This window comes from Lucilia cuprina, chromosome 3 (genome assembly GCF_022045245.1).
Source record: "Lucilia cuprina isolate Lc7/37 chromosome 3, ASM2204524v1, whole genome shotgun sequence".
NCBI lineage: Eukaryota > Metazoa > Arthropoda > Insecta > Diptera > Calliphoridae > Lucilia > Lucilia cuprina.
This window is the reverse complement of record NC_060951.1, coordinates 54,854,443-54,873,639: the sequence shown is the minus strand read 5'-3', so window position 1 is coordinate 54,873,639 and position 19,197 is coordinate 54,854,443. Positions and strand designations below refer to the sequence as shown.

The 19,197-nt window shown below is 30.0% G+C and overlaps 1 protein-coding gene across 1 annotated transcript; it reads left to right on the top strand.

Annotated features, from left to right (window-relative positions):
- The first annotated feature begins 2,136 nt into the window (after positions 1 to 2,136).
- Positions 2,137 to 3,920, top strand: LOC111686194 (actin-5, muscle-specific). The gene is made up of 3 exons (XM_023448510.2): positions 2,137 to 2,290; positions 2,427 to 3,371; positions 3,447 to 3,920. The coding sequence occupies exons 2-3, from the start codon at positions 2,447 to 2,449 to the stop codon at positions 3,650 to 3,652; spliced, it is 1,131 nt and encodes a 376-aa protein (XP_023304278.1). The 5' UTR covers positions 2,137 to 2,290; positions 2,427 to 2,446; the 3' UTR covers positions 3,653 to 3,920.
- The last annotated feature ends 15,277 nt before the right edge of the window (positions 3,921 to 19,197 follow it).

The window sequence follows — 19,197 nt, the reverse complement described above, 5'->3', positions numbered from 1 at the left end:
ACTTTGAAGTAGACGTTAATTCATCTAACAAAATTTATAAGGATAGGCCCATATGTAATTCTTCTCCCCTATGAGCCCTCTTGCAGAAAATCTCTTTTTTTGCCAACAATAAGTAAAAATATTCCACAATAAAATGCTTTATTTAAAAAAAAACACACAATTTTAACATACTGGCTGGTCTGCAATGTCCGACTATAAATTCATACTTGTTAATTATATGTTTTTGAGATTTTTTAAGGTGTGAATTCTAGAATTCACACGTTCCAATGAACTAGTGTATAATTCTTGCTAAAGAACTTATTTGAAATACTTAAAAAACACAACACTGTAGAATTAAAGGCGGTATCATTATTTCCAAGATTTCTTTTCAGAAATCTGAAAGTTTCTGGGTTTCTATATGAACCGATTCTAGAAATATGGAAATAAGAAAGAACATTTATTTCAGTAGTTTTGTTTTCGTGAAAAATTTTCTAGCAGAATGCAGGATATTGCACATTTTTAATACCAAACAAAAAAGTAATATTTGTGCAAAATTTCAACCCTCTAGCTCTTACCCTTCGGATTTTATAATGCTGTCAACAGACAGACATCGCTAGATCATCTTAGAATTTAATAAGGACCCAGAATATATATAGACTTTGTTAATCTATGATCAATATTTCGATGTGTTTAAAACAGAAAGACAAAATCAATATACACCCCATCTTTTCTGATGGTGGGTAAAAGAAGTCATTACATAGATTTTATATTGTTTATAAAAAATTAGTAGACTCTTTCTTAATATAAATTTTAAGATCATCTATTCATATCTTTCTTTATGTTTGTTGATACAACGAACACACGGATGAAGGTAGAGGATTGAATTATTGCACTAATATATTCTATTCAGAAAATGAGCAGTTCATGTATATTAATCCTTATAAAACATTGCATGAATAAGTTCTATTCGGATGGATGGCGAACATTGAACCATATTAATTTTTAGAACTTAATAATACCAGTACATCGATAAAGATTTTTTTTTTTGGAACAAATATCTTTTCCCCAAATTTTATATTAAAAAAGGAAATATAAAATGAAATTTAATTTCATAAGATTATGTCCATTATAAACCCTATCCCCAATTAAGAATATAAAAAAATTACATTAAAGTTCATAATAATATTAAATGTACTAGTATAGCGGTGGTTTATAGAAAATCAAATCTTAAATAATAATTTAGCCTATTTTTTATATAGGACACCAATAAAACCCATCTTTCAAAACAAACTTTAATTTACAACAATTTAAAATTGTTTATTTTTTAATATTCGACAGACAGTCTAGACTCGGCCTTCTATAAGGATATAGAATATTTCCTGTGGGAAAATTAAATTCAGATATTGTAAGACAAAATTAAAAACTTAGACCGACTTACGAAAGCTTGAGTTACCTAGTTTTAAACATTCGTTGCTATTTCAAATGATGTTATGTTGGGGTGAGCTGGACTAAATTATTATTGAATAAAATATTGAAAATGTTCCGATAACCACTTTTCAAGTACACTTTTCAAAACCTCAATTATATCTACTTCGTCCAATCTCTCTACAACCCACTGTTGATCTAGTGCAACAAATGTGTAGCAACAAAATTGAAAGCATTTTCAAGTCATACCATCTTTGGTAATTTTATAAACAATTTTGTTGTTTCATTACATCGACATCATTGGTGTTCTTTTTGTTGTTTCTTGAGAAAAATACAATAGAACAAATTGTATTATTATCATTTTAATAATATAATTTTAGAACAATATAAATATATTTTATACATATATTTGTATTATAGTCCTGCGCCTACCACACTGCGATCTCTATTCCCTTCATGGCCCTAGCGGTGCAGCTTGTCATCATCTAAGTTGCATTGACTCTTTGTCATTACTTTTTGGCATCTCTCAAAACATTTGTTGTTTCTTCTAGTTTTTTTTTGCAGTTTTTTGTTGTTGTCAGATTTAAATTCATGTAAATTGTCTAAAAATCTCTCTGAAAAATGATTTTAAAATAAATATATATTATGCTTTGTTGTTATTGTTCTACTCTAAAGTGATTTGTTTTAATAATAATTAATTGCATATGTATGCGTGTAACTGTGCGTGAGTGTATAAGTGAGTTAGTGTCATATGAAGGGAAGAATCATGTTGATTTAAAAAGACGTTGATCTGTATCAACTAGAATCACTCTGGTCGCTGCAACATTCGCATAAACATACCATCCGGTTGTTCCGTTGTTCATTCTTTTTCAAGTGTCAGTACAGTGTAAGTGTTAAGAAAAACCAGATAAACGTTTTCGAAAAAAATTGGATTAAATATTAAAAAAGAATGATATATTATAAAATTAAATCCTTTGAAAAACGTGTTTGTAATTTTGTTTTCGTTTTGTTAATCCTTTTAGTAATCTAAACCAACGCCAAAATGTGTGATGATGAACCCTCTGCTCTTGTCGTAGACAATGGATCTGGTATGTGCAAGGCTGGTTTCGCTGGTGATGATGCCCCACGTGCCGTCTTCCCCTCTATTGTTGGCCGTCCACGCCATCAAGGTGTGATGGTCGGTATGGGTCAAAAGGATTGCTACGTTGGTGATGAAGCCCAGAGCAAACGTGGTATTCTTACATTGAAATATCCCATTGAACACGGTATCATCACCAACTGGGACGATATGGAAAAAGTATGGCATCATACCTTCTACAATGAATTGCGTGTAGCCCCTGAAGAACATCCCGTCTTGTTGACTGAAGCTCCTTTGAATCCCAAAGCCAATCGTGAGAAGATGACTCAAATCATGTTTGAGACCTTCAACTCACCCGCCATGTATGTTGCCATCCAGGCTGTATTGTCTCTATACGCCTCTGGTCGTACCACTGGTATTGTATTGGATTCTGGTGATGGTGTCTCTCACACTGTACCCATCTATGAAGGTTATGCTTTGCCCCATGCCATTCTCCGTTTGGATTTGGCTGGTCGCGACTTGACTGATTACTTGATGAAGATCTTGACCGAAAGAGGTTATTCCTTCACCACCACTGCTGAACGTGAAATTGTACGTGATATTAAGGAAAAATTGTGCTATGTTGCTTTGGACTTTGAGCAAGAAATGGCTACTGCTGCTGCCTCCACCTCATTGGAGAAGTCGTATGAATTGCCTGATGGTCAAGTCATCACCATTGGCAACGAACGTTTCCGTTCCCCCGAAGCTCTCTTCCAACCCTCTTTCTTGGGTATGGAATCTTGCGGTATTCATGAAACTGTCTACCAATCCATCATGAAGTGCGATGTCGATATCAGAAAGGACTTGTATGCCAACAATGTCTTGTCTGGTGGTACCACCATGTATCCTGGTAATTTTTATAGCAACTGTTTATTTTCGCATTTAGAACTTTTTTTAATTTATATATTTTTCTCAATACTCCTAGGTATTGCTGATCGTATGCAAAAGGAAATCACTGCCTTGGCTCCATCTACCATTAAGATTAAGATCATTGCCCCACCTGAAAGAAAATACTCCGTATGGATTGGTGGCTCCATCTTGGCCTCCTTGTCTACCTTCCAACAGATGTGGATCTCCAAACAGGAATACGATGAATCCGGCCCCGGCATTGTCCACCGCAAATGCTTCTAAACATTTCTTGTTGATTTTCTTTTTTATTTAAGCGTAAAAGACATGATTATTTAACATCTTCAACAACAACATTTGGGTAAAACAACGTAGCTTCTAACTGACCACCAACAAGTACCAGAGCTGCTGTTGCGCTTCGAAAAGAAAAACTCACCCACTTCAAAGTAACAAAAACAAAATTTTTGTTTTAGAAATGTCCTTTTTTGTATATTTTTTGTTCATTTTGTTTTGTAAGTAATAAAAAATAATAATAAAAACAAATACATTAAAAGCATGGTTTAAAAATTAATAAATGATAAAAATTTTAAGAATCGTATGTGGAAAATGAAGACAGTTTGTGTGTGTCTAATTTAAAAAAAAAAATAAAATAAAATTATTCTGCTTATTTTATTTATTTAGCAAAACAATCTTGACAATGCAGGTGCCTGAGGAATTCAATGTCATTAGTTTTGTGTGGGTACATAAAGAATGTTGACTAAAACTCCTAAAATATTGAAATCTTGCCAATTATTTTCAGCTCAACTAAATTTATGTTGTAATGACAAATTTAGAAACATGAACTAGGTATTATTGGGGTTGAATGATTTATTTTTAGATTGAGATATGGACCTGCAATTTAGAGAAATATTTTTAAGGAAATATTTCTTGAACTTGGTTAGTTTATTTCTAACATTTTGTAGAAAACATTAAATATTTTAATGTGCCTTATATTTATCATCAAAAACTTTTTACCAGGAATATATTGCATCATAAAGATATTTTCCAACCAACCATACAAAGTGTAACTTTGTTGTACCAACAAAAGTCGCCATCACACACAGCATTTTGTATGAGAAATCATAAATACAATTTTAGCCAATACACCATTAAAAAAAGGAACTAAATTTTATATTTTTTGCCCCTACAAATTGCTTGTTTACGCTAATTGTTTTTGTTTTTTTTTTCCTTTTTTGAAAAATTTTAATGCACAACTTCTTGGTATGTACAGCAATATTTATTTCTTAGCATTTTTACAAGTTTTTTACAACATTACTAGAAAAAAATATTTCTTATTTTCGCTGTTTTATTGAACCATTAAAACGCATTTTTACAACTCAGTTGCAAAGGCTAAGAGAAATAAAAACAAAAAATAAATGGCAAAGGAGATGTCTTTTCTCGTGGGAAGGCAATGGTGTGATTTTAGGATGATGGCTACTAGATGGTCTATTGAAAAATAAAGATTTGAAAACAGAAACATATATAACGGTCGAAAAATATCATAAAAATAAATACAAGGTTTCTTTTTTCTTTTACATGGAATACCCTACGAAAAATAAGGCAATTTGGTTTGTTCAAAAGTTTAGACATAAAAAGTTAAAGTGGAAAAAGTAAAATTGGCATATTTCTAATCTATTCTGTAAACTAAATAATTATAGTAATTCATAAATTTGTTAATATACTAACCATACAAAAGTCATTATTAGACTAGCCCATATCCTAGTAAAAAAGCTTTAAACACCTATTCAAATTTCACTTTAAAGGCATTTGCATTTTTTTCTTTTACCTGCCCTAAAACCTACTAAACGATTTAAAGTTTTCAAAAATACAACTTTTTTACATTGTACGCAAATTATTGTAAGTTCGCCATTTTTATAGCCATTTTTTCTCTTAAAGTTTCGTGTTTTGGAGGAAAATATAGGTGATCACAAAATATGGTTATAAACGATTTTATTTTTTGGAACAAGAAATCGAATTTTGGAGGAAAATATGAGTGATTACAAAACAAGGTTATTTTTCAATTTAAACGCGTTTTAACGAAGTTAGAGCCGATTTTATTACAAAATAAGGTTATTTTTCAATTTAAACGCGTTTTAACGAAGTTAGAGCCGATTTTATGTTTTCAAACAAAAAATCTATTTTCGGAGGAAAATATAGGTGATAAGGTTATTTTTTAATTTAAATGCGTTTTAATGATGTTAAAGCCGATTTTATGTTTTCGAACAAAAAGTCGAATTTTGTAGGAAAATATAGGTGATCACAAAATAAGGTTATTTTTCAATTTAAACGCGTTTTAACGAAGTTAGAGCCGATTTTATGTTGTCGGACAAAAAACCGAATTTTTGACTAAAATATAAGTGATCACAAAATAAGGTCCTTTTTCAATTTAAACACGTTTTAACAAAGTTAGAGCCGATTTTATGTTTTCGAACAAAAAGTCGAATTTTGGAGGAAAATATAGGTGATCACAAAATAAGGTCCTTTTTCAATTTAAACGCGTTTGAACGAAGTTAGAGCCGATTTTATGTTTTCGAACAAAAAGTCGAATTTTGGAGGAAAATATAGGTGATCACAAAATAAGGTCCTTTTTCAATTTAAACGCGTTTTAACAAAGTTAGAGCCGATTTTATGTTTTCGAACAATTTAAACGCGTTTTAACGAAGTTAAAGCCGATTTTATGTTTTTAATTAAAACGCGTTTTAACGAAATTGGATCCGATTTTATGTTTTCGAACAAAAAATCGATTTTTGGAAAAAAAAAATATGTTTTCGAACAAAAAATCGAATTTTGGAGGAAAATATGGGTGATTACAAAATAAGGTCCTTTTTCAATTTAAACGCGTTTTAACGAAGTTAGAGCCAATTTTATGTTTTCGAACAAAAAATCGAATTTTGGAGGAAAATATAGGTGATCACAAAATAAGGTTATTTTTCAATTTAAACGCGATTTAACGAAGTTAGAGCGGATTTTATGTTTTCGGACAAAAAGTCGACTTTTGGAGGAAAATATGGGTGATTACAAAATAAGGTTATTTTTCAATTTAAACACGTTTTAACAAAGTTAGAGCCGATTTTATGTTTTCGAACAAAAAGTCGAATTTTGGAGGAAAATATAGGTGATCACAAAACAAGGTTATTTTTCAATTTAAACGCGTTTTAACGAAGTTAGTGCCGATTTTATGTTTTCGAAAAAAAATTGAATTTTGGAGGAAAATATAGGTGATGACAACATAAGGTTATTTTTCAATTTAAACGCGTTTTAACGAAGATAGAGCCGATTTTATGTTTTCGAAAAAAAATCGATTTTCGGAGGCAAATATAGGTGATCACAAAATAAGGTTATTTTACAATTTAAACTCGTTTTAACAAAGTTAGAGCCGATTTTATGTTTTCGGACAAAAAATCGAATTTTGGAGGAAAATATAGCTGATCACAAAATAACGTCCTTTTTCAATTTAAACGCGTTTTAACGAAGCTAGAGCCAATTTTATGTTTTCGAACAAAAAATCGAATTTTGGAGGAAAGTATTGGTGATCACAAAACAAGGTTATTTTTCAATTTAAACGCGTTTTAAAAAAGTTAGAGCCGATTTTATGTTTTCGAACAAAAAGTCTAATTTTGGAGGAAAATATAGGTGATCACAATATAAGGTTATTTTTCAATTTAAACGCGTTTTAACAAAGTTAGAACCGATTTTATGTTTTCGGACAAAAAATCAAATTTTGGAGGAAAATATAGGTGATCACAAAATAACGTCCTTTTTTTAATTTAAACGCGTTTTAACGAAGTTAGTGCCGATTTTATGTCTTCGAACAAAAAATCGAATTTTGGAGGAAAACATAGGTGATCACAAAATAAGGTTATTTTTCAATTTAAACGCGCTTTAACAAAGTTAGAACCGATTTTATGTTTTCGGACAAAAAATCGAATTTTGGAGGAAAATATAGGTGATCACAAAATAACTTCCTTTTTCAATTTAAACGCGTTTTAACGAAGTTAGAGCCAATTTTATGTTTTCGAACAAAAAATCGAATTTTGGAGGAAAGTATTGATGATCACAAAACAAGGATATTTTTCAATTTAAACGCGTTTTAACGAAGTTAGAGCCGATTTTATGTTTTCGAACAAAAAGTAGAATTTTGGAGGAAAATATGGGTGATTACAAATTAAGGTTATTTTTCAATTTAAACGCGTTTTAACGAAGTTAGAGCTGATTTTATGTTTTCGGACAAAAAATCGAATTTTGGAGGAAAATATAGGTGATCACAAAATAAGGTCCTTTTTCAATTTAAACGCGTTTTAACGAAGTTAGAGCCGGTTTTATGTTTTCGAACAAAAAATCGAATTTTGGAGGAAAATATAAGTGATCACAAAATAAGGTCCTTTTTCAATTTAAACGCGTTTTAAAGAAATTAGAGCCGATTTTATGTTTTCGGACAAAAAATCGAATTTTGAAGGAAAATATGGGTGATCACAAAATAAGGTCCTTTTTCAATTTAAACGCGTTTTAACGAAGTTAGAGCCGATTTTATGTTTTCGGACAAATAATTGAATTTTGGAGGAAAATATGGGTGATCACAAAACAAGGTTATTTTTCAATTTAAACGCGTTTTAACAAAGTTAGAGCCGATTTTATGTTTTCGAACAAAAAATCGAATTTTGGAGGAAAATATATGTGATCACAAAATAAGGTTATTTTTCACTTTAAACGCGTTTTAGCGAAGTTAGAGCCAATTTTATGTTTTCGAACAAAAAATCGAAATTTGGAGGAAAGTATTGGTGATCATAAAACAAGGTTATTTATCAATTTAAACGCGTTTTAACGAAGTAAGAGCTAATTTTATGTTTTCGAACTAAAACTCTATTTTTGGAGGAAAATATAGGTGATCGCAAAATAAGGTTATTTTTTAATTTAAAAGCGTTTTAACGAAGTTAGAGCCGATTTTAGGTTTTCGAACAAAAAATCGAATTTTGAAAGAAAATATAGGTGATCACAAAATAAGGTCCTTTTTCCATTTAAACGCGTTTTAACGAAGTTAGAGCCGATTTTATGTTTTCGAACAAAAAATCGAGTTTTGGAGGAAAATATGGGTGATCACAAAACAAGGTTATTTTCCAATTTAAACGCGTTTTAACGAAGTTAGAGCCGATTTTATGTTTTCGAACAAAAAGTCGAATTTTGGAGAAAAATATAGGTGATCACAAAATAAGGTTATTTTTCAATTTAAACGCGTTTTAACAAAGTTAGAGCCGATTTTATGTTTTCGAACAAAAAATCGAATTTTGGAGGAAAATATAGGTGATCACAAAATAAGGTTATTTTTCACTTTAAACGCGTTTTAACGAAGTTAGAGCCAATTTTATTCTTTCGAACAAAAAATCGAATTTTGAAGGAAAGTATTGGTGATAACAAAACGAAGTAAGAGCTAATTTTATGTTTTCGAACTAAAACTCTATTTTTGGAGGAAAATATAGGTGATCGCAAAATAAGGTTATTTTTTAATTTAAAAGCGTTTTAACGAAGTTAGAGCCGATTTTATGTTTTCGAACAAAAAATCGAATTTTGGAGGAAAATATAGGTGATCACAAAATAAGGTCCTTTTTCAATTTAAACGCGTTTTAAAGAAATTAGAGCCGATTTTATGTTTTCGAACGAAAAATCGAATTTTGGAGGAAAATATGGGTGATCACAAAATAAGGTCCTTTTTCAATTTAAACGCGTTTTAACGAAGTTAGAGCCGATTTTATGTTTTTGAACAAAAAATAGAATTTTGGAGGAAAATATGGGTGATCACAAAATAAGGTCCTTTTTCAATTTAAACGCGTTTTAACGAAGTTAGAGCTGATTTTATGTTTTCGAACAAAAAATCGATTTTCGGAGGAAAATCACAAAATCAGGTTATTTTTCAATTTAAACGCATTTTAACGGAGTTAGAGCCGATTTTATGTTTTCGAACAAAAAATCGAATTTTTGAGGAAAATATAGGTGATCACAAAATAAGGTCCTTTTTCAATTTAAACGCGTTTTAACGAAGTTAGAGCCAATTTTATGTTTTCTAACAAAAAATCGAATTTTGGAGGAAAATATAGGTGATCACAAAATAAGGTCCTTTTTCAATTTAAACGCGTTTTAACGAAGTTAGAGCCGATATTATGTTTTCTAACAAAAAATCGAATTTTGGAGGAAAATATAGGTGATCACAAAAAAGGTCCTTTTTCAATTTAAACGCGTTTTAACGAAGTTAGAGCTGATTTTATGTTTTCGAACAAAAAATCGATTTTCGGAGGAAAATCACAAAATCAGGTTATTTTTCAATTTAAACGCATTTTAACGGAGTTAGAGCCGATTTTATGTTTTCGAACAAAAAATCGAATTTTTGAGGAAAATATAGGTGATCACAAAATCAGGTTATTTTTCAATTTAAACGCATTTTAACGAAGTTAGAGACGATTTTATGTTTTCTAACAAAAAATCGAATTTTGGAGGAAAATATAGGTGATCACAAAATAAGGTCCTTTTTCAATTTAAACGCGTTTTAACGAAGTTAGAGCCGATTTTATGTTTTCGAACAAAAAATCGAATTTTGGAGGAAAATATAGGTGATCACAAAATAAGGTCCTTTTTCAATTTAAACGCGTTTTAAAGAAGTTAGAGCCGATTTTATGTTGTCGGGCAAAAAACCGAATTTTTGACTAAAATACAAGTGATCACAAAATAAGGTCATTTTTTAATTTAAACGCGTTTTAACGAAGTTACAGCCGATTTTATGTTTTCGAACAAAAAGTCGACTTTTGTAGGAAAATATAGGTGATCACAAAATAAGGTCCTTTTTCAATTTAAACGCGTTTTAACGAAGTTAGAGCCGATTTTATGTTTTCGGACAAAAATCGAATTTTGGAGGAAAATATAGGTGATCACAAAATAAGGTCCCTTTTCAATTTAAACGGGTTTTAACGAAGTTAGAGCCGATTGTTTTCTAACAAAAAATCGAATTTTGGAGGAAAATATAGGTGATCACAAAATAAGGTCCTTTTTCAATTTAAACGCGTTTGAACGAAGTTAGAGCCGATTTTATGTTTTCGAACAAAAAGTCGAATTTTGTAGGAAAATATAGGTGATCACAAAATAAGGTCCTTTTTCAATTTAAACGCGTTTTAACGAAGTTAGAGCCGTTTTTATGTTTTCGAACAAAAAATCGAATTTTGGAGGAAAATATTGTTGATCACAAAACAAGGTTATTTTTCAATTTAAACACGTTTGAACGAAGTTAGAGCCGATTTTATGTTTTCGAACAAAAAATCGAATTTTTAAGGAAAATATAGGTGATCACAAAATAACGTCCTTTTTCAATTTAAACGCGTTTTAACGAAGTTAGAGCCAATTTTATGTTGTCGGACAAAAAACCGAATTTTTGACTAAAATATAAGTGATCACAAAATAAGGTCCTTTTTCAATTTAGACGCGTTTTAACGAAGTTAGAGCCGATTTTATGTTGTCGGACAAAAAACCGAATTTTTGACTAAAATATAAGTGATCACAAAATAAGGTCCTTTTTCAATTTAAACGCGTTTTAACGAAGTTAGAGCCGATTTTATGTTTTCGAACAAAAAGTCGAATTTTGGAGGAAAATATAGGTGATCACAAAATAAGGTCCTTTTTCAATTTAAACGCGTTTTAACGAAATTAGAGCCGATTTTATGTTTTCGAACAAAAAATCGATTTTTGGAAAAAATATATGGGTGATCACAAAATAGGCTTATTTTTCAATTTAAACGCGTTTTAATGAAGTTAGAGCAGATTTTATGTTTTCCAACAAAAAATCGATTTATTTCGAAAGAAAATATGGGTGATAGCAAAATAAGCTTATTTTTAATTAAAACGCGTTTTAATGATTTTTTGTTTTCAAACAAAAAGCCGTATTTCGGAGAAAAATATAAGTGATCACAAAATATTTTTCAATTTAAACGCGCTTTAACGAAGTTAAAATGAAGCAATGTGTGATTACCAAAAAAGCTTTCAATTTAAACGTTTTAACGAAATTAGAGCCGATTTTGTATTTTCCAACAAAAAATCAATTTTTGGAGGAGAAAGTGAGTGAAATATGAAAACATAGATTTCGCTTGTTTTTGCTGCATAGTTATTGAAAAAACAGAAAAGATACTAGGAAATTAAAGTGATCAACGATTTCGCTTGTTTTTGTGGTATCTCTTATAGTTATCTGTAGAAGCGGACTTTTATATTTTCCCCCAAAAAGATATGTTTTAAGTATAAAATAAAAATGATTACACATTTCGCTGTATCATATATTAATTTCGGGAAAAACGACATTCACTCAAATATTGATTATTAGTTGCAAATTTAGGTGATCACAGATTTCACTTATTTTTACTATATTTTTTATAGTTTTCGAGAAGTAGGAAATACTTCTCGAGAAGTAGGAAATAAAAAGAAGTAGGAAAAAAAGTTACCAAAAGACATGTTCAAATTTATGTGTCTTGGTTTAAAATTTTTTAGAAAATTTCTCTAAAATAATTTTGTTTAATAAGGATTTTTCTGTTTTTAGGACACGATATATCGAATATCTACTATGAAGGAAGAATTCTGAGGCCATGCGTTAGAGAGTGTCAGTTTTCTTTCATGCTTTGGTAGCGGTTTGTTACTACTAAAATATATGTATATATTAGCAAAAGGTATGAAAATGAAAATATTTAATATATCATCGATTAAAAACTCAGGTTTATAAGAGAGTTCTTCTGGGTGTTCTACTGGTAAATCTGATCAAATATTAAGAATATTTTGTTACATGTCGCATTAAGCTGTAATGTTCCTGCGTCAACACCAAAATATGCATTTCAAGAACAGTTATATATTAACTTAGACTTCCTAACACTATAACTCAATTCAAAGTCTTCAATAACCACCACAAATTACTAATAACTCCCCGCTAAGAGAAAAACTCTCCAAAAACTTTTTTGTTTACGCCGTAAATAAACTAAAATGTGCAAGTAAACAACTAAAAAGTGCATCAAACAAACTATGAGTAACTAAGAGCTTGTAAAGCAACAAACTTGCAAGAAATTATATCTTAAAACAACTATTTTGTGTTATAAAAACCTTTGGCATAAAGGAAAATAAAATAATGCAACAGCAAAAACAACATCAACAACAAACAATTTCACTAAAGGCTATAAAAAAACACAAAATTATAAGTAAAATGTGAGGAAATTTGTATAACCTACAGCAGGACTGCTGCGCAGTTTTGTCGAATATTGAGTTATATGAGTTATTTAGCATTTACTAGAGCAATATAAAGGTAATAACAACCAATGTTATTACAACCAGAGACACAAATACTAAAGGAAAATAAACACAAACATCGGCAAACCTCGACCTGAAGAAACAACTCCAAATTGGTAAGAATTGTGTATGATGCAAGAACTAAGCGCACTTAAAATATGTATAGTGAATGAGAAAAGTTGACGTTTAGTTAAGACAAATTTAAAAATATGCTTAAAAAACTAATAGAACTGATCCACAGCTATTCCCGTATTTTTTATGGTTCTCCGAGCTCATTTGTTGAACGAAAGCTACATTTCGAAAATCCAACTCTTGCAAGTTTGTGTTTATAGTTTAGTTATATAGCAGGTTAATTAATGAGTTAATTTATTTCTATACCCACCTTCAAAAAAGATGGGGGTATATTGATTTTGTGATTCCGTTTGTTACACATTAAAATATTGGTTATAGATCCACAAAAGTATATATATTCTGGCTCCTTATAAAATTCTAAGACAATCTAGCACGATGTACGTTTGTTTGTCTGTTTTAAGCATAATAGAATCCGAATGGAAAGAGATAATTGTATGAGGATTTTTCATAAATACTCATTACTGGCTTAAAAACTCTAGTATAGCAATCAAATTTGACACAAGTTCGACACGAGCCAAAAACTCTCTTCCAAATTGTCCCATGTTTTCACCTACATTCCATACAAGTGCCCAACGAAATAATTGACTTAAGCTGATATTTCAAGGGTAGCAATCCGTTAACGTGATACGATTTATTGATTGGTCCTACGAGCTTTGCGAACACTTTTCTTTACCACTGTTTCTGACGCAAGCAAAGTTGTGTTTATAGTTTATGTTTTTAGGAGGTTAAGGTTTGAGTTTATATTTTTACAATTTTGAGTTTGAAAGGTTTCTGTTCGGGTCATGAATTTACCATTTTACAATCTTATAAACATTTTCTTTATTTCATTTTGTATGTTGTCTTATTCATTTTTTTGTTTTTGGAGGAAACATCAACAGCATCTCATCATCTTTAGCGCATAATTTTTTAACCAAGAAAATAATAACGCTTAAACTTTTTAGTATTGTCATTAAATTTTTTCGGTGTTAGGAGCTTGCGTACTTGTAGATGTAGAAATACATGTCAGATTGGATAGAGTTTGTTTGAGAGTGAGTATATTTTCTATGTATATGACGCTTATGATGATACTTTGGTAGCGTTTTGTAACTACTACAGGCACCATTTCTACTTGATTTATAAAAAAACTAAAAATAGATCTTACTTTAGAACATTATTTGTCTAAATTATATCCGAATTTTTATATTTTCATCTATCAATATTACTTATCTAAAGAATATCAAGTAATTTATTAAATATAGTTTTGATTTCAAAATCAAATGTAGTATTAGGAATTCTTTTATCCTTTAAAATTTTTAATTAGAGATATTTCCCAAATCCCGTCAAACCTCTTAAGAAATGGTATTATCCTGTAAAGGTATTAGTTCAAATAAGTACTTATGCGCTTGTATATGTTTTTGGTTATTTCAATTTTTAATACTTTGCGGCATCTTATAACCGTTAGCTTGTTTCTAAAATATTGTTGTTTGTTATGTTTTTACTCGTATATTTGTTGTTTTATTTAATGTTATTGTTACTGCTGTTGCCGCTGTTGTTGTTTTTGTTGCTGTTTTTATTTAACATTTTAATGTATTACTATGTAGTAAAAGTTGGCTATAACTGCATGCAGTTATTTTCCACTTTTCATTCTATTTTTTTTCTGTTTTGGTTACAAAATGTCTATAAATTTCGATATTTTTTTAAGACTTTTTTATAGAACTTTTTTATTTATATTTACTTTAAAGTTCAAATTACGGAAATTAAAAATGTAACGCGTTTTACAACTTTTTTAGCTGAGCATAGCTTGGGATTGAAAAAGTGCAAGTTGAAATGGAGTGAAAAGGTACAGATAGATGGTGGTCCATGAAGCAGGGTGGTAGGAAGAAATAAGAAGACACATTTAGTAAAATATAAATTAAAAAAAATTGGTGAAGTTCATACTGGAAATTGTGTCTTATTTGAAATTTCTAATAAAATTTTTTTATAAATTTTTAAATTTGAAACAACTTAGATTTGAATTTAAAGAAAACAAATAATTTTTTAACGAAAATTTGCAATATTTCCAACTTCTAATCAAATTTTAAATTTTTAAGTAAAATTTAGACTTTGTGTTGTTTAGACTTATATAAAACTGACCCCCTTATTTTGTAAAACACTTACACTTACCTTACGTTGAAAATATTTTCATAAAAATTTTTACAAATACAAAAACAATGATTGCCTTATTCATGACAATTTATCAAAGGTTTATGAATAAATTTTGTATGGAAATTTGTCTAATAAAACTATGATAAATTGTTATGAATAAGGTCCTTAATTTGTAAACTGAAGTGAAGTGAGGGGTGGGGATTTACACAATAACCCCTAAGTTTTCAAAGTTCTTTAACGGACTAATTTCAACCTAGAGCGTTCGTCCAAGGACTAAAAAATGCATACAGACCAAATTTTATCAAATAACCTGAAAAATTGTAACCTGTACGCACAAGGTTTAAATGGACACGCAAACGAACATAGTTTAATAGAATCAGAAAGAATGAATTGGTATAGGATCAATATTTTTGGGTTTAACAAACATTGACACAAATGCATAATACCCCAATTTAGATACACCCCTGCCTTAAGCTTTTCTACCTCCTTGCCTTAATCAGGAGTTTACGTAAGCTTCATAGTAAATAAAACCAGTTCCGTTTCGCTACTTTTAACACTAACATCAATAGACTTTTGATGCTTTCATGTGCATGTGAATGTATGAGTAGCAAGTGTCATTAAATGCCACAGTTATAGCGCATCAACTTATTGCGGTGCTGAGCATTCATTTCTGTTTTTAATATCATGGGCGTTTTAACTTCTTTTTATATATTTTTTTCTTCTACTTTACAAATAACAATTTTATATTAAATCGTAAAGTTTAGAAACTTTGTAATGACAGCAGCAGTTATCTTAAAAATCCAAGAAAACAAAAAAAATAAACTTTTTTCTTTTACTTAGTAATAACTAGAATAGGCAGAGTTATAAAATAAAAAAATAAAAAAACAACAATAACAACAAAATTTATAATCCTACCATGTAATTCATCCATTCAACCAACCATTCAATCAGTCATTTCGTTGTTCCTTTACTAAAGTAATTCATCTCTATATTGTAGTACGTTGGTCATAATCAGCACTTTTTAATGGGACTTACATGAGCCGCTGCTGAAGGTGTAGTATGATGGCTGAACTTTTCCTTAAAGTCATTACTTTGTTGTATATTTATTTCTTATTCTTATTACACAGTATAATGTTTATTTTATATTTGTACATATTTTTTATTTGTGTTTTCTTTTCATGACTCTAAAACAAGCAAAAAAAGTATAGGAAACTGGAATAAACCTTAAGAAATGAACAGAAACTGCATTGCATACTTATTTGCTACTGCTGCTGCTATTGTGGTGATATGAAGGATATTTTTGGTTGGCTGCTTGGTTTGTTGTATAATCTCGAGGCTTCTTTGTTAAAGTCATAAACTTAAAATAATAATAAAAATTATTTGCTTTCTACGCAAAATATGTATTTCGAAATTCGATTAATAGGAAAATGTCGAAAATAAAAAGAAAGTTATTTTCAAGAGCTACGCACTCCACCCCATAGTCTGTATATCCTATTTGTACTTAAAAAATTAATGGCTAATCAAGTTCATCATTATTTTTTCTCGTTTTCTTTTCTTCTTGTTTTGTTTGTTAACTTTATTTCATTTCGGTCATAAAGACATGACACTACTGCCATTAAAAAATAAAATATAATACAAATGAAGAAATTTTAAGATTTTGAAGTGGTTGAATACCCTACTGTGGATCGTTCGATTTTTTTTCTCTCTTGGACCAGCACCCAGGGGATTACCTCTACTCATACTTAGCATTGTACTGGAACTAGGAAAATAGAAGGAGTAGTGTTTGTGGACATTTTATTTAAACCTTTTCATATCGAAAGTGACGGATAATACTTCTACAGGAAGTTTGTTCCACATACCACGAACATTGCGGCTAAAGAATGAATTTTCTCTGTAATGTATTGTGCGATCCACTGACCAATCGACCACAAATGGGTGTGTTCTTGATGACAGTCGTATGCTGTGTAAAAATATACGGGTATCGGGAACGAGTTCAAAATTTTCAGACGAACACATTCCATCATAGTACCGAAATACCCCCACGTTGCTACGGTGCTCCAGTGAATCAATAGAGTTGGATACCCTATTGTCCCTGATAATTAACTTCCCCCTCTCTTATACGCGGTCGAAAGTAGACTTCGATGCTCTGGCCCGGAATACAACATGGGAGTTGTATTCCATTTTCGGTCAGATATAAGTGATGTAAATTGTAGAAAGATCAGATGGAGTGAAGTATGTCTTACCATACTTTACTAAATCACTCATTACATTTAAGAAAAGGAACCTCTCGTTTAGTTGTTTAAGTGTGTGTGTTTCTTATGCGTGAAACAGAACAACTTCTTAACCCCCCATTATAAGTACTTATTTTATTAGTTATCATCGCCATATTAAAATAATGAGTTAAAGGGCCAATGAATAATAAATGGTAATTTTTAACCCTTTTTTCAATGCAAGTTTTTGCTGGGTAGTTATTGTCATGTTAACCCTCCTAAACTTGGAACTCATTAGGCTACACACTGGTGAAACCAATATGATTGAGTTCCCTATAAAATCCAATGATCCAAAGATCAGAAGTTAAATTAGTATGCAACCAGTTGGAGAACATTTCAGGAAAACGGCGGTTGAGTTAAAAACTATCCAAGTAATATTTTGATTCTGAAATATTAAACGATTTTATTCGGAATAGTTGATCAAATCAGATAAGAGACTTGTACTATGGTATCTAATACAGGTAAATGTTATTTAATCACCTTGTAGGTACTATAAACGTAGTGAACTTTAAACAGTCTACTCTCACCTATCACAATGCACTAATCTGTTCACTTTTAATTCCTGTTCATTTTGGTTGTGTGTTGATGAAATAACTTGATATTACGACAACAAAATATATATTTTTTGTAAGTATGTATTATAAATTTATATTTATATTCGTTTTTCTAAATTTATGCTCACATAGTTGTAAATTGTAAAATAAGTAGATGTATGTGCTTTAGCAGCAACAGCAACCCCGCCCATCTAAACGCACTCTTGCCTGAATCTATTAGAAAACATTCCTGCAACAATTTCATTTTAAGTTTAGTATCTGATACACATTCTACTTAGACATAAATAAAAGTGAGTAAAATACTTTTATTTATGTAGAACGCGTACATACAAACATATGTATGTATGTTTGCACAAGCCCTGTAAAATGAAAATTTATTGTTGCAGTTTTTAAGTATTTTGATTTTATTTTTACGTCATGACATAAACTGTTTAGATGAGTTTCTGTTCGCATTTATTATTATACTATGTACAACATTCAACCAACCAACCAACCGACAATATTTAATGTACAAGAACAACAACAGTTATGTATTTCATTCTTTTTATACTTTATTTCTTTTATTTTTACTTTTTTATATTTTTATATTTTTAATCGAAAAATTTTTACTTGAAATGTTTTAGGTAAAGTAGTAAAAACACAATTTACTACGGCCCTGCTGCAAAAAAAAAAAAAAAATAAAACCAACAACAACAACTACAAGAAGTGATATTAATTTTGCATGTAATCGTATGGTGTGGGGCAGAAAGTACGGCATTATATGCAACCAACAAACATTATTATGGATAAAGGTAGTTTGGCCTTACGCTCTTGCTCGTTTTCTTAAGGTAAGGGTTGTTGTAATCTAGCACAAACTGTTTACTTACTTTTCTTTCTTTTTTTTTAATTTCCTTTGAGCCAATATGATTTACTATTTAACATTAAAATACAATAAATGTATAATAAAACATTTGGACAATTTATAGTTTATGATTTTGTGAAAATTCAACCCCTCCCTGCTGCTACTACTGTTTCGCTAGAGATTGTTTGTGTCCGTGTTGGAAAATGTGAAAATAAAAATTATTGCAATAAACCTTTTGCAAGAGATAAAAATTTACGTTTTATAGTTTCTACGTGAATTTAAATGTTATTGGCAAAACGAAATTTTGAATTAGAAATAATTCTTTTTTTTCCAAACATATGCGCCGAAAAACGTCATATTGGGGGTTGCGAAATTTATTTTTAAGTGTTTGGAGAGTATAATAATAGATATGAACAGTATTTTGTAATTGGAATTATATATAAAGTATTAAATTTTTATATATTTAAACTTAATTAAAAGAAATAAACATTTTTAAGATTAGCAAATACTAAAGTTAATGTTGCATTTAAAAATTAAAAGATTTATATTCATAAGAAAGCTTTGTAGTTATAG

Excerpts from the sequence above, each read along its gene's own strand:
- LOC111686194 (XM_023448510.2), top strand. The coding sequence starts at position 2,447 with ATGTGTGATGATGAACCCTCTGCTCTTGTCGTAGACAATGGATCTGGT. Across the intron at positions 3,372-3,446 it reads TGGTACCACCATGTATCCTG|GTATTGCTGATCGTATGCAA; the intron begins GTAATTTTTATA and ends CAATACTCCTAG.